Source organism: Myodes glareolus, chromosome 18 (genome assembly GCF_982192425.1).
Source record: "Myodes glareolus chromosome 18, mMyoGla1.1, whole genome shotgun sequence".
Taxonomy (NCBI): Eukaryota; Metazoa; Chordata; class Mammalia; order Rodentia; family Cricetidae; genus Myodes; species Myodes glareolus.
In genome coordinates this window covers 64,478,404-64,504,310 of record NC_142043.1, presented here as the reverse complement: position 1 = coordinate 64,504,310, position 25,907 = coordinate 64,478,404, and the positions used below count along the sequence as shown (strand labels likewise).

General features: G+C 45.2%; 1 protein-coding gene across 1 annotated transcript; it reads right to left on the bottom strand.

Moving 5' to 3' along the window:
• Positions 1–1,971: 1,971 nt before the first annotated feature.
• Positions 1,972–23,532, bottom strand: Glo1 (glyoxalase I). The gene is made up of 6 exons (XM_087898352.1): positions 23,320–23,532; positions 13,285–13,367; positions 9,016–9,156; positions 7,384–7,451; positions 6,340–6,429; positions 1,972–3,289 (listed from the first exon to the last, which is right to left on the bottom strand). Exons 1-6 carry the CDS (start codon positions 23,401–23,403, stop codon positions 3,201–3,203), a joined length of 555 nt encoding a protein of 184 aa, XP_087754478.1. The 5' UTR covers positions 23,404–23,532; the 3' UTR covers positions 1,972–3,200.
• Positions 23,533–25,907: the final 2,375 nt, after the last annotated feature.

Sequence of the window (25,907 nt, the reverse complement as noted above, 5' to 3'; positions counted from 1 at the left end):
AGAACAAGAATCCCAGAACTCACGGGCAGGGAGCACAAACCAGAAGCTGCACAAGACACCACATGGCAGGAAACACGGCAATGGGGTAAGGGGAATTGTGTGCAGGCTTGGGAAATTTCCAAGTCGCTGCATGCAGTTTGCTCCGCGGTGGTGGGAGTTTTACAAAAACTGCTTAGTAGGTAAAGGCAAGTGGGCAGGGTGGGAAACTTTCTGGGCTATGGACTGGTTAGGCCTTTAAGCCGGTTCACCCGGTAGGTGTGGAGTTCGGATCCACATGGGGCACCAGATGAAGGATGCTAAAAAGAAATCCCACACTAGCTCAGAATTGAGTATAATGAAGAGTTATTTATTTAGAGGTAGACTCACAGATCACAATTCTCTGCACAAACAAGGAACAGGAAACGAATCACACTGCCGTAAAAGGACAGATGCGCACTTTACGTCAGCATATATAGTACAAGAGGTCATGCCCAAGTGGGTGGGTAACTTAAAGGCTACTGGCTGTAGGAATTCCTACAGCACTCCCAAAAATGGTATTTGGAAATGTCTTAGAGTTTCTAGTGTTGTGAAGAGACGCTATGACCATGGCAACTCTCATAAAGGAAAACATTTATTTGGAGCTAGCTTACAGTTTCAGAGGTTTAGTCTATTATCTTTACGGCAAGACATGATGGCATGCAGGCAGACATGGTGCTAGAGGAGGTAAGGGTTTTGTATCTTGATCTGCAGGCAGCAGGAAGTGAACTACTGAGCATAGCTTGAACAAACCCATCCCCATAGTGACACACTTCCTCCAACAAGGCCACACCTCCTAGTAGTGCCACTTTCTATGGCCAAGCATTTAAACACACAAGTCTATGAGGCCAACCTATTCAAACCATCCCAGATGAGTTCTTTGCATGTTAATTCAGTTATGGCGGAGCCCTCCGGAATGGGCTGAGTGTCTGGAAGACAGACATGGTGTGAGAACAGATAGTGTCTTTCTATAAGCTGGGAAGAGAACCCTTGCCAGACACTGACTGCATCTGCTGCTGCCTTCTTCTTGGATGGTTCAGCCTCCTGAAGTGTGAAAAATGTTTACACTACCTAGTCTGTTTTTGTTATAGCAGCATATTATGAGCTACAATTATACAGTTTGGCCAAAATGCTGCATTGGTGAGCCACAAGTTGAGTCTTTAACCACTGGCTCTTTATTTAAGCCACTTGCAGTAAGAGTCCCAGCATGCGTGCAGGTCTGCAGACCAGCATTCTCCCTGACTGTGCTAGAATACTGCTACCTCAGCGTGGAACAGCAGCAAGCTTCCTGAGCTGCAGTGCTGAGAGGCATTTCGTTCTCACCATCACCACTTCCCAAGCAAGCATGTTTGAAAGTGCACTGTTTGAATTCCTGCCAAGGCCTGGCCACATACACTTTTTTCAGTGCATTAGTAATAAACTTAAGAAATTAGGGTTATCTTTTGGAAAGACTCACTTAGCAAGAAGTCTTTTTCTCCCTAGTAATAAGGTTGAAATTGTTAGAAGAATTCGGTAGGCTTCCCATTTGGTGATTATAGTACTGATCATCAGAAACTGGTCCTCCTAAATGCCTGTGACCCACCTTTTGATATCTGGTCTTTCTCTTGTACTTACAATTCTCTGAAATATGTGTGTATATGTGTGTGTGTCAATATATATATTTTGAGACAAATTTCTTTGTGTAGTCCTGGCTGTCCTAGAACTTGCTCTGTAGACTAGGCTGACCTTGAAATCACAGAGATTTGTCTGCCTCTGCCTCTTGAGTGCTTGGATTAAAGGTGTGAGCAACCACTGCTGGTTCTGTATTTTTCTTTCCCACACTTAGAACCATAGAAACTGTCTGGCTTACAGTCTGCACAGAACCATGTGTACCCTTGGCTCAGCATGCATGTTCACTGTGCATTTACAAGACCTCCTCTTCAAGGCCTTTTATATGAAAGAACTTGCCGCACAGAATTTTCCATATTAAACAGCGTTTTATTTCGGTCTGTGATTTGTTTAAACTGCTCACACTATCCATTCCATCCCAAAAAGAAACAAAGCACTTCTAGTCATGTAGCACTTGACATCACCACCCAGACATCTGCCGCTACAGCCGCAGAAAACTTCAATGCAGTTTGACCTCAAATTGGGTTTTATCCTCCAGGCCACAAGTTTTCAAAACTGCCTTTTAGAAATCCGTCGTCAGTCAGCAGACCACTGAGGGAACTCCTGATATCTGAGCTGTCACTGGAAATAATTTATCCTAAGGGAATTCACGAAGACCCTGGGGTGGAGAAGACTCATGTGAGACGCCCTCAAACAGAATGTCACCTAGACCAGCCTGGTGCTAAGACTTCTATGCTTCTTCCATTGTAGTCAGGCTCGAGAGCAAAGGCACAAAGCCAAGCTCAGCGCAGGTTTCACAGAAGAAGACTAACGCAGAAGCTACAATGAGGCATAATCTAGGGACCAAAAATGATGACCCAGTCAAGTTAGCGTGTATGTTCTGCTTTCTCACAGGGTAACTGCAGTTTCCACTCACGTGAAGTATGCTGCTGCCTAGCCCACTGTCTAAGTACCCAGTAAATTAAGCCCTTCCTTCTCCACATTCCTAGAAAAGTAAAGTTAGTCCTTGAATCTCGAAAGTACTATATATATATAATTAGTATTTCTGTCAGTGTCCTTGTCAGCATGATTCAGAACTGCTCTCGAGTGCCTTCTCGTTTGTAAAATAAACACTATGCTGTTTGAAGCACACACAAAGCTTCATTTCTGTTCAGTGCTCTTTACTTTCCATTATGAAGAGTCATTTCTGAGGAATTGAAACCCCAGAAGGTAACAGCCCCCCAACAGAAAAAGAAACATTTAAAACAAAATTTTAAATGACAGATCAAAACCAGACTTGAGTAGTATTGAAGAGACAGACGGGAGCAGACATGGTCTCCAGAGGGAATCGTTCTAATTATTATCTAAAAAGTAAAGTCACATAACTTTGTCAAAGTCATAAGGTAAATTGGTACTTGAAAATTAGGTTAACTAAATAGAGGAGGGGAGATTTAAAAAGGAAAAAAAAACCCACTGAAACAGGATAATGAGAGGGATTTCAGAATGGCTGGAGCACAGCGCCATCAGTTCTCGATGCTTCTGGGGCCTCAGCATCTTCTCTTGCGCTGCTTCTTGTCCCCAACGTCTCTCTCAAAGAACTAAATAATCTCTGCTATTTTGTTAGGATTCAGAATTTCAATCCAGTAGCCGTCAGGATCTTGAATGAATGCCAGACCTTTCATTTTACCTGTATAATGAAAACTTCTCATTACTAGAAAGGAACATTAAAAATCAAACACATTTTCATTACAATTTTAATCTGCATTTGAATGAGACACATTGTTGATAGCTTTCATTCTAGAAAGTTTGTGTTATAATGGTACCATGGCTATCCTAATGCTAGAATGACCTTCCAGAAGGAGCTGAAAACAGTCTTGCTAAGTATCAGGTCCTTGCCTCACCTTGAGGCTACCATACCACCAATCACAGAAATTATTTAAGAAGGAAAAGAAGATAGAGGTATGCTCAAGGGAACAGATAATGTGGCCTCTACACACAACCAAGACACCAGAGGCTTGGGTCACGTAAACCCCATTTAACAATACACTAAGCAACCCAAACCCTGTCAATCACACTGTGACTCCCGGGGATTGTAACCAGATGGAGCTGTTTACTCAGATGTATAAATGTGGCCTGAGAGACTGATTTATGTGGGGACTAAGATGCTGAACCCATCTGACTCTCGCATCTGCCTCCTGACCCCAAGGTCACGGAATACAAATCAGGGTGAAAGAGAGAGGGTAAAACACAGCTAAGCAATCTCCAGGGCTGTGGCTGAGGAGGAATGGATGAGGACACAGGTTCCCTGATCCATACAGAAAGTAGTTTGGAGTCAGAACACAAGTTCTGAATTTGTGGCTGTGGGAGAATAAACAGGGTTCTTGCTTCTGCCTCCCCAAGGCAAGCAACACCCACCCTGGCACTTGGGAGGGGCTCAGCTACTGATTGCCAGATGTCCTCAAGAGTGAAGGGGGACACAGTTTGTTTAACGAGGAAGCTAAGAAGACTAAACCAGCTGGCCTTCCTTAGTGCTCCCCACACATCCAGGGCCAAGCACGACAACCTCAGGGGTGTCTCCTACTAACACTGCTTTGCCCTGAGAGGGGAAAGCCCCTAAGCAGAAGAGCTGTCATTTTCAGTACCCAGGAAACTCAGCCCAGGGCTCATCAGCCTGTCTTCTTGCGATCACACAGATCCCTAGGGACAATTCTCTTCTGCCAGTCACGTGGGCTGGTGGATTACAACAGCTTACAGTTGTTGGGAAAAATAGCTCAGAAGCTAAACTAATATAATCTAGGAACATAATTATATGGATTATAGATTCAAATTCAACATGAACTATTAGAACGAGTGGACAAAGGGTTATTATATAATATACATATTATAATAAATGAGTTATTAAGGCATGTGAGAGCACTATGAAGTGTTGCCAATGTGAACTAAGACTAAGAAAATGTTAGGAGCCAAGAAATGGAGCCAGAAACAAAGCCTCCAGCAGAGAGCGGGGCTGACAGGAAATGGCAAAAGCATTTGCTGTGCAATCACGAGGCCTGAAGTCTGGATTCCCAGAACCCCCCTGAGAAGGCGGCAGGTGGGCAAGCCTGGTGGCTACCCGTTACCCCAGTGTGAGGGCTGGGGCTGGGATCTCCAGGGAGCTCACCCTGCCTTATTAAATAAAGTGGAGAGTATTCAAGGAAGATGCCCACTGTTAACTGAGGCCTACACACAGGCACATACTCCACACACAGACACATACAAAGGGAAAAAAGACGAAAAAATCAGAATAGACACATGTGAGGGAAAAGTAGCTGGTAAGCCAGAAAGCTCCCAGAAATAAATAAGGAGGAGACACTGACAACATTCTCAAGGACACTTGTATGCAGAATGACAGTATAGTAGTGTTTTCAGAGGTGAAGGAAAACGAGCCTAGGATTCCCAAAAGAACTCATCCATCTGTGTCTGGTTCCCATGCATGTGTCTCAGAGGCCTAACCTCACAAAACCTCAGAACACAGTTCTGGGCGAGGTGCTAAGACAGGAAAATCCAAAAGATGCTTCAAGAGAGAAGTGGAGCGAAGATGTTCAAAACACTGTACTACGTTACTTTTGAAAAAATGTAAAGGCAAAAAAAGAAAGGAAGGAAGGAAGGAAAGAAGGAAGGAAGGAAGGAAGGAAGGAAGGAAGGAAGGAAGGAAGAAAAAAGGAGAAAAAGAAAGAAAGGAAGAAAGGAAGGAAGGAAAGAAGGAAGGAAGGAAGGAAGGAAGAAAGAAGGAGAAAAAGAAAACCACTGACCTAGTCTAGGTGGCAGCAGCTGATGTGAGCAGAGACGAGAGTTGCTCACTTACTGAGGGGATCCCATAGGACATGTTTTCCTTCAAACAATTTTACTAAAATGTCTTGTTTATTTTTCTCTGGGTTTTTGTTATGTATTTGGTTGGTTGGTTTTGGGCTTTTTTTCTTTTTTCGTTTGTTTGGATGGTTGGTTTTTTGGTGCTGGGCTGAACCTATGACCCAGTGCAGCTAGGCAAGGGCTCTAACGAACTTCTTACTGCTTAAGCTCGTGAAATGTCTCAAACTGTGGTGGCACACTACAATGTCAGTAACTAGGAGGCTGAAAAAGAGAATCCTAAGCTCACGAGCAGCCTGCGCTACATGGCAAGAACCTATTTCCCAAGTTAAAAAGAAATTTTAAAAAATTAGGAAGGTAAGAATAGATCTAAGAATAATAGTGATACATATAAATCCAACACAATTCAGATATATGCTATTTCAAGACATATACCCAAAGCATAGCATATACAATTGTATAAAAGACTGAAAAATATCAGTTATTCACTAAAGTAAACTGACAAAGTTATATTGACAACAAAATAAACTTCAGAGAATTCATTTAGGAGCAACTACCTACACCCTGAAATCCTGAAAGCTGGAAGCCAATGAGAGACAGTAGCAGGGCTAGGGAAGGGGAGGTGAGGTCCCATGGCTCTCCAGGTCCTGGTGAAGCCACACTATATGTTCTCTCTGGTCTCTTAAGAGAGCCAGGTATTCTCTTCAAGTTTCTTTGCTCCTAGGACCACTGAAACAGCTTCCTGTTACTTGCATCCAATCAGCATGGCCCTCAGACATATTAACCAATCACAGCTGTGGTGCAGAGCAGACTGACCAATCACAGTGCACATAGTGAGGTGCAGGCTGACCAATCACAGCTATACACACGGTGAAGGGTGGGTTGACTCACCATCATCGGGTTTCTTCACAAACTTGACCCCCAGTTCTTCAAACCTTTTACAGGCACTGTAGACATCAGGAACGGCAATCCCAATGTGACCTTTGGTGATACCATTCCCCAAAAAAACAAAGCACGGAAAGAAATGATTATAAGAGTACACCCACATGCTGCAAATGGCTTCCAAAACTTACTTCAAAACACAAGGCCTTTGGAAACAGTTAAATAGGTTCAAAATCTATATAGTAAAGGACCAATAGCTGTCTGACTGGCTAGTCATTGTCAAATAGTTGTTGTGAATTATTATTTGAAACAAACCAATACTGACTAATGCATACTTCAATCTGTTTAGATAATCTATACCCGAAAGGTTATCATTTACTCATGTTTAGTAGATTAACTGTAGACGGTCACTACATTTCCCAACTCAAGCTTCTATTCTGCCACTAAGACAAGATACATATTTTTAGATTTATTTTATTGTATATGCACTATGTGTGCTCCTGATACCCACTGAGGTCAGAAGAGGGCATCAGATCCCTTGGAACTGGAATTATGGATGGTTGTAAACCACAATGTGGGTGCTGGGAACCAAGGCCAGGTCCTCTACAAGAATAGCAAGTGTTCTTAACCACTGAAGCAGCTCTTCAGCCCTTGACAAGACACTGCCAGAAAATGGGATTATTACTAACCACGGTCATCATTATCTTTAATTGAACACTCTCCTAGAAGGAGAGGGAGGGCAGCATAGAACGCGTGCCTGGCATGTGTAAGGCTGTGGACTCTCTTCCTAGCCCTACAATAAAGCTTACTGGAAACATAATACTGTGACTTTACAGCATAATATTATGAGAAAGCAAACACAATGTTTGGACCAATACTGAAAATAGATAGCTGCTGAATAAGATCTGCAGCAAATAAAAATAATCACATCCCTAATAAATTAATTATACTTGAAAATTAGGTCATTTGTATCTTAGGTTTACTAAACCATAAATATGTATACCATGTAAAATCATACACACCCACAGACACCATACAATGGGGCAAACATACCAAATCCCCGAGGGTCTGAGTTGCCATTGTGGTAACTCTGGGTCTCATCATCTTCGGTGCCCCAGTTGCTGCAGAGGGAAGGACTGTGTTAGCAGGCTGTAACTGTCAACCTGGGGGACTTAAAACCCACCTGGAAGACACATCTTAGGGTGTGTCCTCAAGTGAATTTTCTGAGAAAAAAGACCCGCAGCCAACACAGCCAACACTTTCCAGCTGTCCTGCATCTGCTGCTGTTACTCTCAGCTGATAACAGAGTCCAGCCTTCTAGGGAGCTCCGAGGCCTTCCACGTCAGTTTAGGACTGCTGAGCATCCGGCTTTGTGGATGGAGCAGCTACTGGGTTCTCTGCTTCCCCAGTGTTCAGACAACCATTGTTGGGACTACCCAACCCCTACCGTGTAAACCAATCTAATAAATTCCCTTTTGTATCTACATTCTATTGGTTCTGTTCTTCTAGAGAAGGAGGCTTGCATAAGATAGTAACTTGTAGTTCCGACCTTAGAATAGCCTATGAAAAGGGATCGCCCCGAAGGCCTCTGCATGCATGCTACTTTACTGCAAATACTGATTTTTTTCGCCTGCAGGAAGGACAAGCTGGCGAAGAAGATACTAACTAGGTTAAGAAGATGGTCGAGTCAGCACCCAGATAAGAGCAAGAGTTAAGAGCTGCAGCAACTCTCATTTCCTGCACTAAGTTCTAGATGTGTCATCAAGCATCATACAGCTCCATGGACCAGAGCTGAGCATTTCCATTCTGGAGACGAGATAGTCGGCCACTTAAGCAAGTGTTTCTGAATCAAAGGATACATACTAACACAGAAAGAAATGGGGAGTCCTTTAATTCTGTTCTTTTAAATGTTGAGGTTATAAAAGTACTTTAAAATTTGAATGTTGGGGCCAGGCAATGGTGGTGCCTGCTTTTAATCTCAGCACTCAAGAGGCAGAGGTAGGCAGAGCTCTGTGAGTTCGAGGCCAGTCTGGTCTACAGAGCGAGTTTCAAGACAGCCTCCAAAGCTACACAGAGAACCCCTGTCTCAAAAAACAAAACAAAAAACCAAAACCAAACAAACAAAAAATTATTACAAAATTATGTGCTGGTTCTTTAAAAGGAACATATTCTATAACATTTCTGGATCAAAAACAGTAAAATAATAAAAGGACAAAAATATGACTATCAGAAGATTTTAGGAGAATCTGTAAGTTATAAAATTAGTAATCTATAGTTTGGCAAATATCTGGCCAATTCAGGGTCTTATATTCTCTAAAAGAAAAATGTTCTCTCTGTCCTAAAGAAACCATAAGAATAACACAAAGACCCAAATATTTAAAAATAACAAAAATATTAAAAATTGATTTAGGGGGCTGGAGATATGGCTCAGCTGCTGGAAGCACTGGCTGCTCTTCCAAAGGACCGGGGTTCAATTCCCAGAACCCGCATGGCAGCTCATAACTAACTGTAACTTCAGTTTCAGGGAATCCGACACTTTCACAGACATACATGCAAGCAAAACATGAAGGCACATGAAATTTACATATATATAATCTGACTTAGAATGGAAACCACCAAAAAAGATTCTTTAAAAATACCTTATGAAAAATTAGGATCTATAAAGAGACAAAGGCTTATACGCACTGTGTCAACTCAAGCGTGGCTTTTCTGGAAAATGTCCAAGCTGTTCTCTCACTCTTGTCTTTAGGGATGTCATTCTTATCCTCATAAGCCAAGAAATAGAGGGAAAATTTCATCGAAGGAAAATCAAGCTTTTGGAGTAGCCTGAAATTAAAAGCCATAGTCATTTACAATAGCAAAGGCTGGTAATAAGCTTAACATAATATTCAAGTTCTACCAGGAATAAGGGCCATATGCAATGTAGTTACTTTGGTGAGAAAACTATGGGCAAAAATTAGTGGGAAAAAGATCTCATTTATAGCTCCATCTATAAAGTGCTTGCCATGTAAGTATATGTATGTATAAGTGGGTCCCCATAACACATGTAAAAAGCCAGAAGTGATGATGTGTGCTGGCAACAGTCGCATTGGGAAGACAGAGACAGGCACACTCCAGGGGCCTGCTGATCAGCAAGTTTAGCAGGTGCCAATGAGGGGCCCTGTCTCAAAAACCAAAGTGGTCAGTTCCTGAGAAACAGCACCCAAAGTTGACCTCTGGCCTTTACACATGGTATGTCCCCTCTAGCGCACGTGTGAATACACACACACACACACACAAAGTAAAATAAAAAGTTCTGAGAGCCAAGGAGGCATTGAGTCAAAGGGTCAACTAGGTGAAGAGCATTGTTGTGTATTGTTGACATGAGCGTGGCCATGTCAAGGACCAATGCTCAGACGTGGGAAGAGAAGAGCGCCCCGACACACCCCTAAGCTCAGGCGGACGGCAAAGCCTTCCTCTAGGCCAAGTGAGGACAATGCTCCTTTAGGATGCCTGAGACTGCTGCCTCCAGACACCTCCTACTGAGACCAGCCCACCCTTGCACACAGGTAGCTGGGACCACTCAGAGGGCTCAGACAGACCACCTGACCCCAGTTTTTCTGTGCCCATGTAGCAGTTTCTTTAGTGTCTGTTCCTTCCTCACTCCTTCGCCACCCCTAGTCCAGGTTTCTGTACCGAGGCGTGAGGCGCGAGGTTCTGTAATTCATCTATTCTTTCTCTGTTTTATTGTTTTGTGAGACACACCCGAACTCACTAGAAAGCACCAATTCACCCATCCCCTGCTTCAGCCTCCCAAGTGCTCCACTTCCAAGGATGACTCAGCACAATCATCTCTCAATTATTCAAGTTTAGTGAATTCAGCTAGCATCACAGTGCTTATCTACAAACAGGGAAAGATATCTTAGGTTTGGGTTTCAGTGAACAACAACTTTTCCTGCCATTCTTTCAGCTAAACACATCTACTGCTCTTCAAAAGCACCCAGAAAGGAAAAGGAGGTCAGGTGGCAGAAGAGAAGGACAGATTAATATCACAGACAAGTGAATGTCTACAATAGGAGGGCTAAAGTCTCAAATACTGCAGAAAGGTGAAACAGGATTAAGACTGCGAAAAGATCACATGACATGGGACATGGGAAGGCCCTGCAGGAGCAGCTTCGACATGGCCAAGAAGCTGACGCAGGGCCGGGAGGAAGGCGGGAGTCAAGCAAGAGAGCAGCCAGCAGAGCCTCCGCAGACCCGCTGCAGAAAGAGTGACCGTGGACAAACGAGGGTGCAGGGGCAAGAAAGTCTCAAAAGACTTCTGAAGTTTGTTTGTAGGTGGAAGAGAGAAAAAGTGGGTGGGACAAGGAGACTTGATATCAAGGGTGAGGGAGCCCCGAGGCTCTAAAAAGTGAGTTTATCAAGTTGGTTTAAAGAATGTTAGATAGCATGCAAGCAGAGCAATACACATAATACAGAGGATTAATTATGCTCAAAGATGATTCTGTTCGTAATTAAGAGCAAGTACTTGAGAGGGCCTTCGGAGTGGTGAGGTGATTCGGGCCCGCGACAGGGGCCTGGCGAGGGGAAGCTAGGACTCTCCCCGACCCCATAGACTCCCAGGTCAGCCTGCTCTGCTGGCTCCACCCTGCTAGCTTCCCCGCCAGCCATCCCAGCTTCCATCCAGAGGGCCTTCGGAGTGATCCTTCGTCTGGCGAAGGACGGCTATGCAGTCGGAGGCCCACATTGGAGCACCGGATTGAGCCCCCCAGGTCCGGAGGGGGAGCGGAAGGAGGAGGAACATGAAAGACGAAATCAGTACTGCGAGGGATGCTATCACCCACTGATACAAGGGAACGGATCTGATGAGAGTTTACCAGGGCCAGTCGGACTGGGACTGAAGGAGGACGTGATCTAGCCAGATTCTCAGAATTTGGCCGGATTCTCTGACTGTGGCTGGCCCGGGGTCTTTCTGAAAAGCCATTGACTATGACACTGGGACCTGTTTCCTCTGCATATGCTGGATTTTGGGGATCCAGTCTGTTTGGACGCTCGCCTTCCTGGACCTGGAGGGAGGGGGAGGGAGCTGGAGCTTCCCACAGGGCAGGAAACCCTGACTGCCCTGGGGGACGGAGGGGAAGGAGGGGGGCAGTGGGGGGAGTGGGAGGGTGTTGGGAGGGGGGGCGGAAATGGAAACTTTTATAATTTAATAAAATTTACTAAAAAAAAAAAAAAAAAAAAAAAAAAGAGCAAGTACTTGAAGCCTAGCCAAATGTCTTTGTGTGTGTGTGTGTGTGTTTGTGCGCGTGCACACATGGGTACACGTACATGGAGTGTACTGTGCATGTAGAAGTAAGAGGCTGACACGGGGTACCCTCTATTGCTCTCCACTGTCTTTCAGTCACCCTCAACCCCAGAGACTGTGTCAGTAGGTGACCTCACCAGGCCTGCAATTGCTAAAGTGGCTAAGATGGCAGGAGATCCACCTGCCCCTGCCTCTGCCTCCTGAGTGCAAGGATAGTCCCAGGATCAGGACTGCATGGATTCCAGGAGACTGAAATCTCCATGCGGTCATGGCAAGCACTTTATCAACTGAGCCATCCCCCTGCACCCAAAGCAAAGTTTCCAAAGTTCTGCTCCAATCTTTTATCTACTTATCCCTGTTATCAATATACCTGGACCACTGGGTGTAGGCATTGATTAACCACAAATAAATGTACTCCACAAAGGATCAAACATCTCAAATAGAAGCATCTGGAAAGCTGTCTCTGCCCCTAACATGACTGTACCAGCCTTAACGCCCTTCAGACGTGAACTGAAGCAAAGGAAGCAGGTTTCTTTCTATAAGACACGAATCAGGTTAGTGTCAAGCTGCGCTCTACCGGGGACTATTTAAAAACAAAGATCAACTGTGGAGCCACCTGCTTATGGTTTCAGCTCTGCCAACTGTGGAGTCAGAGACCAGAAACTTCCTTTCTTCATGTGTAGGAGGACACAAGCTGTCTGCAAGGCCTGCTGCAAAGGCACAAGGGAGTAACTGGGTTTGCGCCTGGCCAATGGTAGGAGTCCAGGGCATTCGCTTTCTCTCTGCGCTTTAAATACGCTGTACGCACAAGAAAGCCACTTTTTCAGCAAAGGATCACAAGAATTTAAGAGCAGTTTAGGGGGAAGGACCCAGAGAAGGAAGTCATTCCTCTTCGTTTTGTATTTTTCAGAACTGATCACATATTCTAATCAGATGTATTACTTGGGCGGGTCTCTTAAAATTTGTGGAAGTAAATGAAAAGCTGTAAATTAAAGATCATTTCATTTAATTATGTGTGCCATCGAAAACCTCATGGTATTTGAGGAAACGAACCAAGAAAAGTCAAATGATCAGTTATACCCCAATAAAGCCAATGGAAAAAGAAAATACTGCATACGAAAATGTTGAAAGAGTTGCAAACCCCGTGGCTACTACCCCTTTAGCAAGAGAAAATGCAGCCCTAAAACTGGAGCCAGGGGCCGTCTGTAAATAAAGCCATTCTTTTTCTAGATAATGCATCCTGCCATTCACGTTTCCCAAGCAAAAGGAGCTAAAAGCAGTCCGAGCATGTCAAGGGTCTAAAGGGACAATGATCTAGACGGCCAGCTCTGGGCAGAAGGGAGGCTGCTGAAAACAAAAGCTTCCTGTTGCCCTTGCGCCTTGACCAGTCCTGCCTGACACAAATGGAACCTAACCAAAGTGCTGTCTAGTTGGCCTCCTTGTAGGCTCCTCAACTAAAGACTTTCTGTTACGAAAAAAGAAAAGAAAAAAAGGTTGGTTTTTTGAAAAAAAAAGTTTTAATACTAATTTATTTCTGAGAGGAAGGAAGCACGTGCCATGGCATGGCCATGGAAGGTAGGGGAACTTCGGGGGAGGCAGTTCTCTGCTGCTACTGAGCCGTCTTCTCTAACGCTGTGGTTTTCAACATTAAGACACCAAGAAATACTTACGTCAGTCCAAGAACCCTAGTGTAGAAATCCAGGGACTTCTTAGGATCCTTAATTCTTAGCATGGTTTGCTGCATTAGGAAGTCCTGGGGAGAGACGACAGTGTAGGTTCAGTCTCTAACTTTCCACACTGCGGTGTTCACTGTGCTCTCAACCAGCCCAGCATTGTAAAGCAACCGGAAAACGAGAAAGGCAGCCCCATCCTCAGCCGCAACAGTAGCTCCCTCGAACAGTTCCCTCGCCCATTGCTCCACTCCCGAGTTCTCTGCCAAGTGCTGTCCAGTAGCAGGCTTCTGGGTGGGGCAGCTGCGAGCCGGCGGCTTATCATTCCAGCAATGCCCTTCAACAGTGATTTGAAAAACCTGGCTTTCTGAGTCTACTGGGGCTTGGTGGGGCCTTGGTGGTTGTCTTGGTTTCATTTTGGGTTCCAATGGCATTATCTCATATAGTCCACTGTGGCCTCAAACTTGCTGTGTCACCAGCTGGCCCCTGCTTGACCCTCTGGCTTTCACACACAAGTCCTGAGATTATGGGCAAGAGCCACCAGCACCCGCTTTGGCAAGACAATTATGAAATGAAATGACTGACTGCCACATCACCCCCGCACCTCCCTACTCCCGCAAGGTGGCAGAAAACAATTTTTTTTTTTTTTTTGCTGGTACTTCCCCACTCCATGGGGCTTCCGGGGACTCTACTTTCCAAATAGACTACTAACGAGTGCATCCTTTCTCTACCTTGATTTTGTGCAACCAAAATTAATTTTATTTGGCATAACAAAGAATCCAACCTCTATAATACACCCCCCGACACACACAAGGTCGCATGCAGCTCTGACTAGCCTGGAACTCTCTAAGCAAATCTGAGATAGCCTTAAACTCACAGAGATCAGCCTGACTTCTCCAAAGTGCAGGGATTAAAGGTGCGTGCTACCATACAATACCTGACTCTGTAACTTCACACTCTCACACCCCCCCCACACACACACACGCACACGCTCTGCTCTTTTCCCTCAAGACAGTTTCTCTGTGTAGCCCTGGACGTCCTGGAACTCACTCTGTACACCAGACTGGCCTTGAACTCAGAGATCCACCTGCCTCCATATTTTTTTGATGAATGTATAAACACCCTTGCTGAACTACTTAGTGAGAAATGAGGGTCCCCATCCCCAGTCCCCTAGAACCTGATGGCCTGAACAGCTGACCCCTTCCTCCTTCACTTTCTGAGGATTCTGAAAAAACTAGTGCCCGTCCTGCCCCAGGGCGCTTGCCAGTCCTTGCCCTCTGGCAGTCTCTGCAGAAAGAAATTGCCGAGAAGCTACTCTCGCTGTGATCCTCTGTGCCACCCTGAGATTCTGGGTGTCTGTGAATTTACTGGTAACGTGTTAACGGGAAGACCTTAAGAAGGCCTTAGACTCCTAGAGAACCTAGAAGCAAAAATTTAGTGTCTTAATCCTTACTAAAGCCTTCAACTTCTTCAGAAAACAAAAGGCTTACTTAGAAAAAAAGGGAAGGCAATGCATAAATTCATAGGGTTAAAATTATTAATAACACTTTAGTTAGAAGCTGATTTCTTTACACACCATCACTGGCTCAATTTTTTGAGTCAAGCTGGTCTAGAATTCACCAGGCAGCCAAGGATGACCTTGAACTGCTCATACTCCTGACTCCACCTCCCAAGTGCTCCCAGTGCTGGGAATCAAACCCCAGGCCTCCTGTGCGCTAGTCAAGGAAGCTACACTCCCAGCCCTGATAAAATAGTCTGAAGTGTTTATATGTTTGAGTATTATCTCCATTTTATAAATGAGTACATTCATTATCTAACTCTTGTTAATCCAGGTTTTCTTTTGCCACAGGCACTTCCTACAGTAATCAGTGTTATTCTTCTGTACTTGTAGGTTTAACACAACAGGCCTGAAAACACCCATCATCCTTCCCTTCTGCAGCTTTGATAGCTAATGCTGCAACTCCACAGGCTCTAGAATCACCATGGGGCAAGCCTCTGGGCACACCTGTAGTGGATTAGGTTAGCATCCAGGCATGCATGAGAGAGGGATTTAGGGATTATTTTCTCTCTCTCTCTCTCTCTCTCTCTCTCTCTCTCTCTCTCTCTCTCTCTCTCTCTCTCTCTCTCCCTTCTGCCTCAAACTCATAGATCCACCTGCCCCTTCCTCTAAAATGCTGGGATTAAAGGCCTGCTCCACCACTTGCCCATCTTTTCTGGTCTCGTTTTGGTTTGGTTGAGATTTTGGTTTTGTTTTCTCCCAGAGCTGAGGACTGAAGCCAAGGTCTTCAGCGCTCTACCACAGAGCTAAATCTTGAGTAGGTTAATCAAAGTGGGGATTCCCACCATAGATATAGGTGGGACCATTCCATGGGATTGGGTCCTGGACTGCACAAAAAAGAAAGCTAGCTAAGCACAAACAGTTCCCATTCTCTGATTCTTGGCTGTGGCTGGAATGTGACCAGCCACTTCAAGCTCCTTCCACCATGACCGCTCCACCGCAATGGCATGTAACTTGAACTGCAAGTCAAACTAAGTCCTTTTCCCCAAGTAGCTTTATCACAATGAGAAAAGTAGTCCCTTCGTCCACTGTGAAGATTTGTCGCTGTGACTGGTTTAATAAAGAAGCTGACTGGTCAACAGCTGAACAGGGTGAAGTTAGACAGGAGAGCCAGACTAGGAGAATGTTGGGAAGAAGAAGGGCAGAGTCTGAAGTAGCCAGCCAGACACACAGGAAGCAGGAGATGGATGTGCCATGTTGATAAAGGTACTACCACATGGCAGCGTGTAAATAACGAATATGGGATAACTGAAAATGTAAGAGCGAGTTAGTAATGAGCCTGAGCTATTGGCCGAGCATTTATAATTTATATTACGCCTCTGAGTGTCTATTTGAGAGCAGCTGCGGGACAGGAAAACTCACTCCGCCCACAAGTAATGCTCTGGCCAAACAGCCTCTTCCCCCTAACTTACATCATATAAAACGCAAATACACTATACATTGTCTATCATGAAGAAGTGATATTAAAGAGCACTTAAATTCACTGTTCATCCTAAAATGGGGTCACCTAAAATAACAAGATGGACACACCCTGTGGGACCCAGGCCCTTAAGGGAAATGAAAACTGAATGTTTTCCACTTCTCAGAAGTGTGCTGACCCCTCTCAGAGCAGAACAGCTTGCCCACAGCCTCCTGCTAACAGCACAGGGCTCCCCATTCCACAAAAAACTTTGCTTACTGCAATCCCTTTTGCCTGTGAGAATTCCTTTGTCTTTACCACTCTCCTGTCCAATTAAAAGCACCCTATAAAACTGCAAACTCATTTTTGGTGATGTTGCATTCCTTTCTCCTGGGGACAGCCGGGCAGTTCATACCCTGAGCTGAGCATCAGTGCAGCTCTCGTGGTCTGCTCCTCTCCCTACACCACACAGCACCCAAGGAAAAGGCTCAAGGTTCCATTTTTCTGGACCTACGCAGCCTTTTCAAACCCAAGGCCGCCCTCCCCTTTGTCAAGAGAGCAATGAATGGCTCCCCAGCCAGGCACCTGACCACCTGGCTCTGTCCTCTGAATACAGCCATAAAGACACCTACAAAGTCACTCTGACTACAGCGAAATGAGAAACAACCAATTTCAGACCTTTTAACAAAGCAGCAAGACCACTTTCATGCCAGTTGCTGGTCTAAGCAGAGACTAAAACAAGATGCTCAAACTATAGCAGGCATCTCCCTCTCCCAACGAATGTGAGTGCCTGCTGCTTCCCTATCAATTACTGGGCTTGCATGTGGGGATGCCAAGTCCACTGAGATGCTGATGTGTGCTCTTTCAGGCCACACAGTGGTAATCTCAAAGGCTGTCCTTGGCAGGCCTCATCAGAGAAAGCCAACCTCCCACACTAGGCTGGTGAATCGCCACTACAACCCCTGGGGGGAGGGAAGGCTGGCAGACCCAGTTAGCTCTAAACATGGTCCAGATTATTTCATCAAACATTAACTTAGGTTCTACCGTAAGGGACTCTGAGAATGGAATTAACTAACCAGATGACCTTAAAATAGAGACTGGGGTTGGAGAGACAGCTCAGCAGTTAAGGGCACGAGCTGTTCTTGCAGAGCACCTGGCTTCAGTTCCCAGCACCCCACGCTGGGTAGCTCACAACTGAAATTCCAGCTCCAAGGAGTTCAACACCCTTTGTGGACTCCACAGGCACTTACGCTTACATGCGCACACCCACACACAGACATGCTGACACATACTTAAAATATTAAAAAACGGGGGGTAGGTAGGTAAACAAACCTCAGCTGGGTAGGTGGTTCATGCAATCACACGAGACCTTAAAAGCATCAGAAGACAGAAGAGTTGGCAGATATGGTGAGGAGGGGTGTGGCTGCAGGGATGTCAGAACGAGTAAACTGTAGGGGCTGCCTGAGAGACAGACCCCCATTTTGGCCACTGGCAACCAGTAAGAAAACGGGGGTGTCGGTCCAACCTCTGAGAGGAAATGAGATGAGACGGTAGCCGCAGTGGGAGGCAGATGCCTCTCTGGAGCCTCCAGTAAGGATGGAAGCTCCGCCCATACCCTGAGTTTAAGCCCGAGGGATGCTTGTCAGACCTCTATACAGCTGTGAGGTCATACACTTCTTGTATATATGTAGCCTGTTCTTGTGCAATGTGTGTCCATGCCTGTGGGGGCCGGAGGACAAGATGCTGCTAGAAACTGTCCACCTGGGGCTCCCAGAGAGATCCAGGGATCCACCTACCTCTGCCTCCTTACTGCTGGGCTTACAAAGGCACAGCACATGCCAGGCCTTTTTGTTTTTTTACAAGGGTCCTGGGGATTGAACTCAGGTCTCCCAAGCTGCATCCAACATTATTGCTCCTCTTTTTAGTACTACAAGGCATTCCTTTTCTCATGAAAAGGGAGGAAAAACACACATATACGAGAGGAGTTGTCTGTTTATTTATTTACTCTGAGTTGGCAATAACATGGCTCTACAATTGTGGCGCTGAGAGTTGTTACTTTCCTCAAATCTCTGCTTCCACACCTTTGGGACGAAGATAATCAGTCTATGGCTGAACTCAAGTACAAATTCGTAATGTATTAAAGTACTTAGCATGGGGCTGGAGAGATGGCTCAGAGGTTAAGAGCACTGGCTGCTCTTCCTGAGGACCTGGGTTCAATTCCCAGCAACCATGTAGCAGCTCACAACTGTCTGTAACTCCAGTTCCAAGGCTTCTGACACCTCACACAGACATACACGCAGGCAAAACACCTATATATGTAAAATTTTAAAAAATAGAAAAAAAATTTAAAGTACTTAACAGAATGCCGTGCCCAGAGCAAAGCACTTTGTTTGTCTTTCGGCAACTGTTACAAACAAAGCCAGGGGTTCCATTACACTATTGGTTTTGGTTACCATTACACTATTTGATTTGTTACCAAATCTTCATTCTCCAGCCCAACCCTCTAACCTCAACTCTGGACTCCCACCCCTGGCCTCCTCACCACATCCGCTTGTGCCAGAGAATCAAAAGCACCGCAGTTCAAACAGAGGAGAGAGAATGCCCCAGCTACTCCTCATTAGCCTAAGAGAGACACACGGGAAGTCTTCCTCGGTTCTTTCTTCATAGTCTCCTCAATTCAACCCTATCGACCTGAAGTGAACTGAATAGGTTAAGAGCCAAGCCAAGCCAACCACTTCCATGCCCGCTGAACCCTCCTGGGAACCCTTCTCTTCTTCTAGCCTTCCTAATAACTACTGCCTAGCTCGAGTTCTCCCTGGTTCCAACCAGAATGCTCTCTGCTTCTTGCAGGTTTTTACTCAAGAGCAATTTGGAGTGATAGTTCCACAATCAAAATCCTGGGTTTAAGAAAAGAAATATCAACCGCAGATGTTGTGGATTCTTGACACCGTGGGGCTAAATGTCCACAAGGTCTGACATTTGTTGTTCAACAACAGCTTCGTCACTGCTCCTTACAGTGCTGAGTCCAATCATTCTCTATGCCAAATGCTTAGATAGCTGCAGAAAGAGGCACGTTCTCCTAACAAATACATATTGATTTCCACTACATGCATGCATAATATACTAGTATAACTCTGGCCTAAGGATGTATTTTGGTGTCAGAGCTCGTATGTGCTTAGCAAGTCCAAAGTTCTGGGTTACACAGACACACACACTCCAAACTCACCAAGGAGGATGAGGGAAAACAAACAAGAGTTTTCAAATTTTGAGTACTCCAATGACTGTTTTGTGTTCCCGCCCCTCCATTCTCTACCTACATTCTATAATGTACCTACTATATATAATGTAGGCTTTATATACACACACACATACACTCATAACCTAACCTTCTTAGACACGACATTCAGGCTTCTCTCTTCATGACCCGTCTCCAATAGACCAGGCTAGCCTTCTCTACCAAGGCTTCATGTGACTCTCACCACAATATGGCATGCCCCACACCCTTCTGCCACCCTACAGCTATTATATTTTGCTAAAATGTCTCCTTTCCTTCCCCTGGAATCTCCCGCGTGACTCCCTGGGTGTGAGAACCCCATCCACGCAAACGTGGTTCTACCACCACGGTCTGCTTAATGACTTCCTCGACCCTCACAGCTGGATGCTACCCCGAGCTCCATCTCCACAGACTAGCACAAGCCATTCCATCTCATCGGACCCTCACAACAGCTCTCCGAGTCATCATTTTTTCTTTTTCAAGACAGGGTTTCTCTGTGTATCTTCGGTTGTCCTGGAACTCACTCTGTAGACCAGGCTGGCCTCAAACTCAGAGATCCGCCTGACCTTGCCTCCTGAGTGCTGGCATTAGAGGTATGTGCCAACACGCCCAGATCTCCGAGTCATCTTTACGTTCCTTTTGATGGGTCCCAGGAGCCCAGGCAAGATGGGAATAATAATCAAGGGCGTGAGGATTCCAATGCAGGGCTCTAGATTCCAAACACCCTGTGCCGACAACACACCACTTTGAAAACTATGATAGTTCATCTCCCATGACAACATGAAACTGGACTTAGAATCACCCAAGGTTTGACACACCCTGAATGTGGGTGGCACCGACCCACGGACTAGGCTTTCAGGCTGAATAAAAAGTGGGAAGTCAGCCAGCTACATGCACAGAATCATCTCACTTTGAGTCCCAACTGCAAACACAATGTGACCAGCTGCCTCACGCTTCCGCGGACACAAGCTAGAGCCTCCCTTGCCCCACGTCTTCCCAGCGTCTCAGAATGCACCCTTGAACTGTGAACAGAAGTCAGTCTCCCCTTGCTCTTTAGCAGGTGTTTGGTCACAGCAGGGACAAATACACGCACGGGATGCTTTGGAATGCCAAGAGCCCGTTCATCCCAAGTCCGTAGAGTTGGTGTGTGTTTGGCGAAGGACGAAGTCCTCGTTTATGCTGGCATCACCGCCCATGCAAAAGTGCCTATCGTGTTCTCTGCAGTTAGTATACAATCCAGCTAAATCTCATTCACTAGAGGCTTTTCCCTCTCCCCTCCATGGCCAAGTTCTACAGTTACAGTCTGAGTTATTTCAGAAGTAGAGAGGAGAGGGTAGAGGCTGGGAACTTGGGCTCCTCCCTAGGCAAGTCAGTCAGTACCTGTGTCTAAATCTCCTTATTTGTACAATGGAAACGATTCTCCCTTCCAGAGCTGTTCTGAATGAGCTTAAAAACGTCAGTTCAGGGCCTAGCACACTCAACATACACCAGGTACTGGGCAACATCAGTTTAGGGCCTCGCATACTCAATAAACACCAGGTACTGTGCAACATCAGTTCAGGGCCTAGCACACTCAGCACACACCAGGTACTGGGCAACTCATTTTACATCTCTACATGCTTAATTGTATTTTGGTCCATGACTAAAAATGCCTAATCTCAAAAGGTAATTTCAAATCAAGAGACATTTGGAGAATGTGGAATGTAAATCAAGGTACAAAAAAGTACATTTTGGGCTGGAGAGATGACTCAGCAGTTAAGAGCACTGGCTGAGTTGAATTCCCAGCAGCCACATGGTAGCCCACAACCATCTATAATGAGATCTGGTGCCCTCTTCTGGCATGCAGGAAGAACACTGCATACATAGTCTTTTAAAAAATAATTTTCATATATATTTTAAAGATCTTCCTGGGACTTTTAATTTATTCATTCTTTTCTCTTTCTTTTTTGAATGTTAAGAATTGACTTCAAAGTCAAGCATGATCTCTACCACACCACATCCCCAGGCCCTGGAACCATACTGGCTGTGTTTGAAACAGCCTGCTTCCTAAAACCCCCAGTTACCAGGTAATCAGCTGACATAGAACAGTAGCTGGACTCTGATTTCGCTTTGTAAGCAAGAGCCCAGCAAGAAAGAGCTGGTTGTGAGGGTGCATTCCTTCAACCCCAGTACTAGGGGAAACAGGCAGTTGGATCTCTGTAAGTTTGAGGCCAGCCTGGTCTACAGAGCAAGTTCCCAGCGAGGCAAAACTACATAATGAGACCCTGTCTAAACAAACAAACAAAAGAATAAAAGGGAAAGAAAGAAAGAAAAGAAAATCGCTAAGTGGGTAAAATTTTGAGTACTGTAGGAAACATAGAATGAACCAACTTATAGCGTATAAAATAACTAGGAGGTTGACAAAATGGCTCGGCGGGTAGTTACTAGCGGCCAAGTCTGAAGACCTGAATTCGAATCCCAAGGTCCACACATACATGGACAGAGAGAAAGTTGTCCACCGACCTCCACACGTATGCATGCAACACACACATACAAATAAATGTTAAAAAACAAAAATAAAAGCAGGGGAAGGAGATGGCTCAATGGTTAAGAGACTGGCTGCTCTTCCAGAGGTCCTGTATTCAATTCCCAGCAAACCACATGGTGGCTCACAACATCTACGGGATCCAAAGCCCTCTTCTGAGGTGCAGATGTACAAGCAAACAAGGCATAGATAAAATACATTTTTAAAAAGTTAGAAAAAAATTAAATGCAAACTAAGGTACGTGTAAGTGGAAGGTGTGGAAAGGTGTGTGGTGTGTATCCATTCTTTCTTTCCTGCCTTAATTTTCTGGTGACTAAGATCTTTCCTCAGTACACACCTTGTTCTAGTCAAAGGTTCTGGCAATTACAGTATGACTGACTCTCGCTGCCCTTAAGGCAAAGAACAAGCAGGAACCAAAGTCCTTTGCCCTCTATCTGCCCCTCCTAGAGGTCTGCAAGCTTGCGTTCAATCATCAGGGGATTTACAAATGATACACCTAAATGAGTATATGCAAAGGTGTTTACTGACACAGACGACTGACTACACAGGACTAAATTCCTCCATCAGCCACAATGCCGAGACAGTGAGGTACTTTTGGAGGTGGCTGCTTGGACCTCCCAGACCAGGGTACCACACCTGAATGAGTTTTAGCCGACTGTAAGTACAGTCATGCGACGTGAAAGCTTTCTCATGCCACAGGTTAAGTCCCTACTAGGCTGTAACTGCAAAACAAAAGGGCCAGAAGATGGTTGAGAGTCCCTTCCGATCCAAGTCCTGTAGTTTCTCCACCAGACTCACAGGGACAGAAGTGTGGCCTTGTGCAACAGCAAATGCGGTTAAATTAGTTTGGAGGAGTGAAAGCCGGACTCACGGCGACTATAGAAAGTGAGTGCGACTGGGAGGGACCAGTTATAGACAGGGCCCTTAACTATGGGAGTCCAGAAACTGCACCTCCAAAGGACCATGGCCTCTGACTGAGGGACAACTACACACACAGACATGGAATCTGACCCAGATTTGGCCTGGCTTCAAGACACTGTGCAAAAATAAACAAATTAAAGTACATGGAGTCAGATGTTTTGAAATAACTTTCTGAAGAAGGGGATACCTCCGCCCCCCGCACTGTCTACTCCAACGGCCTCTCTTCCCAGCTCACTCCACTGCGCTTTAAACCGGAGGACCGGCGGCTGCCGCCGATAGTGTTAAGATTCGGCCCAGACCTGCCGGGCCAGAGTCCCAGGTCCGCTCCGGCAGCCAGAGAAGGAGGCCCTGTCGCCCACCTTAGTACTGGGGTCCGGGTCGGAGCAGCAGCCGAGGGCGGCCTCATCCGTGAGGCCGCTGGACGCAGGCTGTGGCTCTGCCATGGTCGCCCTGGAGGATCACCCACCAACTCTGCCAACAAACCAGCGGAACACACGCTTCGCAAAGACCGTGGGCCGCCTTTGCAAAAGACTGAGTGACCGGCTAAGGAGCGGCGGCCGCGGCTCTCAGCCAATCGTGGTGCATATGGTTGCTGGCTTTCTACTGATTGGATCCCAATGACTCAGGTTCAAGTAAGGCGAAACTACAATTCCCAGGATGCCATTGCGGGCAATGGCGGCAACTCTTTAAAAACTTCTTGTGACGCTCCATCCGCACCTTGGGTGTTACTCAGTGACCTGATTTTGTTTGTATTTAATTGCAAAAATTGAATAACCACCCATCCCTCAGGGTGGCAACGTAGTATAAAATTGCAGCCTGGTGGAAGTTACTGTTTTTAGGATAATGAGAGTTTGAACTGGGTATTAGTTTTTTTGTTGTTTTTGTTTTTTTGATTTTTTTTTTATTGTACAAGAGTTTGAAGTTTATTCTCTGAGTTGGATCGGCCAGGATAATTGAAAACAATTCCGTTTATTTTATTCTATTTTTTAAAAAAGAGCAACTACGGTTAAGCATTGCTTCCTCTGTTGGCCCCAGGAGCTTGGATTAGTGGCTGATCTTCACAGAGCCTCCTTATAAAATTTGGAATTTAGCCTGGCAATGGAGGTCCACGTTTTTAATCCCAGCACTAGGGAGGCAGAGGCAGGCGGATCTCTGTGAGTACGAGGCCAGCCTGATCTACAAGAGCTAGTTTTCCAGGACAGGCTCCAAAGCTACAGAGAAACCCTGTCTCGAAAAACAAGAACAACCACAAAAAAGAATTTGGAATTTGTTGTGAATTGAATGAGATGTAAGTCATGGTTTGACTATGCAGTACAAGCAGACAAAACACCTGAATTTGGATGAGATTTTAATGACTCACTTCTACACAAAGGGTATGGGTATATACAGAAGAAATGGGATGTCACATCTCAAATTACCTTTTAAACTGTGTGATTGGTCAGGTGTGCTGATTCACACAAACAGTCCCAGTAACTGGGAGGTGGAGGTAGGAGGGTCAGGAGTTCAAGACCAGTGTGGACTGCATAGTGAGTTCAAGGTCAACCTGGGCTTCAGGAGACCCTTAAAATGTTTTGTTTTTTTAGAGGCAACTTTAATTCTTGGTGAGTCTTGCCTTAGCCTCTCTCTCTCACTCTCTCTCTCTCTCTCTCTGCCACATGAACAATACTATGGAGAGAAATGTGACAGGAACCGATTTCTAATGTTACAAAATGTAAAGAAAGAAACACTATGGAGAGGGACGAAGACAACCTGGTGTTCTGATGTTTGGTGAAGAAGGTATGGGCCATACACACCTAAGGCCAGCATAGGTCCTGTATGCAGAATATGTCAAAATTCTTACAAACCAGTGAGAAAATACAAAACAATAAAAAGTAGCAGAGAGAAGAAAAAGGGAACACGGTGTGTTAAAATCACCTCCGGCCCTTTCCATGCCCTCAGGCTAACTTTAAAGTTAAAAGGCCATCGGTGTTGTACTACTGTGGAAGGTGGAACACTGGAATTAACAGGTATTGGTTGGTAGAAACCTAAATTGTTAGAAACATGTGAGAAGACGATATGTCAGCATTTAGTGAAGTTGAAGGTAGCACACCCCAGGATGCACTATTAAATATCGATCCTAGACAAAGATTATTATACTTATATTCCATGTGACAAGTAGAAGAAGCATGGTTGGGATGAGGGAAAATGGCAAGAATTACTTGTTCAACAACAGGAAACTAGATAGATTATCATTTTCATAGACTGGAATATGATATATTAGTGAAACAAAATCAGCCAGAAAGACATATTCCAAAGTGGATAAACCTCACAAATGAAATAAATGAGCCGAGGCAGTCTCAGTTGGCCTGAGGACCTGCGTTTGGATCCCCAGAATCTATGTAAAACAGCTGGTTTCTGTGACATGTGCTTATCACCTCAGAGAGACAGGCAGATAGATTCCTGAGCTAGTTGGCTGGCCAGCCTAGGCAAATCTATAAGTTCCAGGTTTAGTGAGATACACCTTTTCAAAAAAATCTAAAAGGTGGAGAGGACCGAGGAGAGACACCGGACATCCGTCACTGCCCTTTCCATCTGCAGGCAAATGTGCTGACAACCACACTAACAAACATATGAAACACACAAGCATACCAAATACATACGAAACACCACACACACACACACACACACACACACACACACACACACGAAGACAAGAAGTAATATTAGTGTGTTGTTGATTGTTGTACTCTTTTGGCTCTTTGGGGAACCTGCCACCCAGCTCCCAAATAAATCACACAGAGGTTTATTATTACTTATAAATGCCCAGCCTTAGCTTGGCTTATTTCTAGCTAGCTTTCTTTAACTTAAAATTATTCCATCTACCTTTTGCCTCTGGGCTTTTACTTTTCTCTATTTCTGTATATCTTTTCTTTCCTTCTTATTTCATGTCTGTGTGTGAGACCCTTCT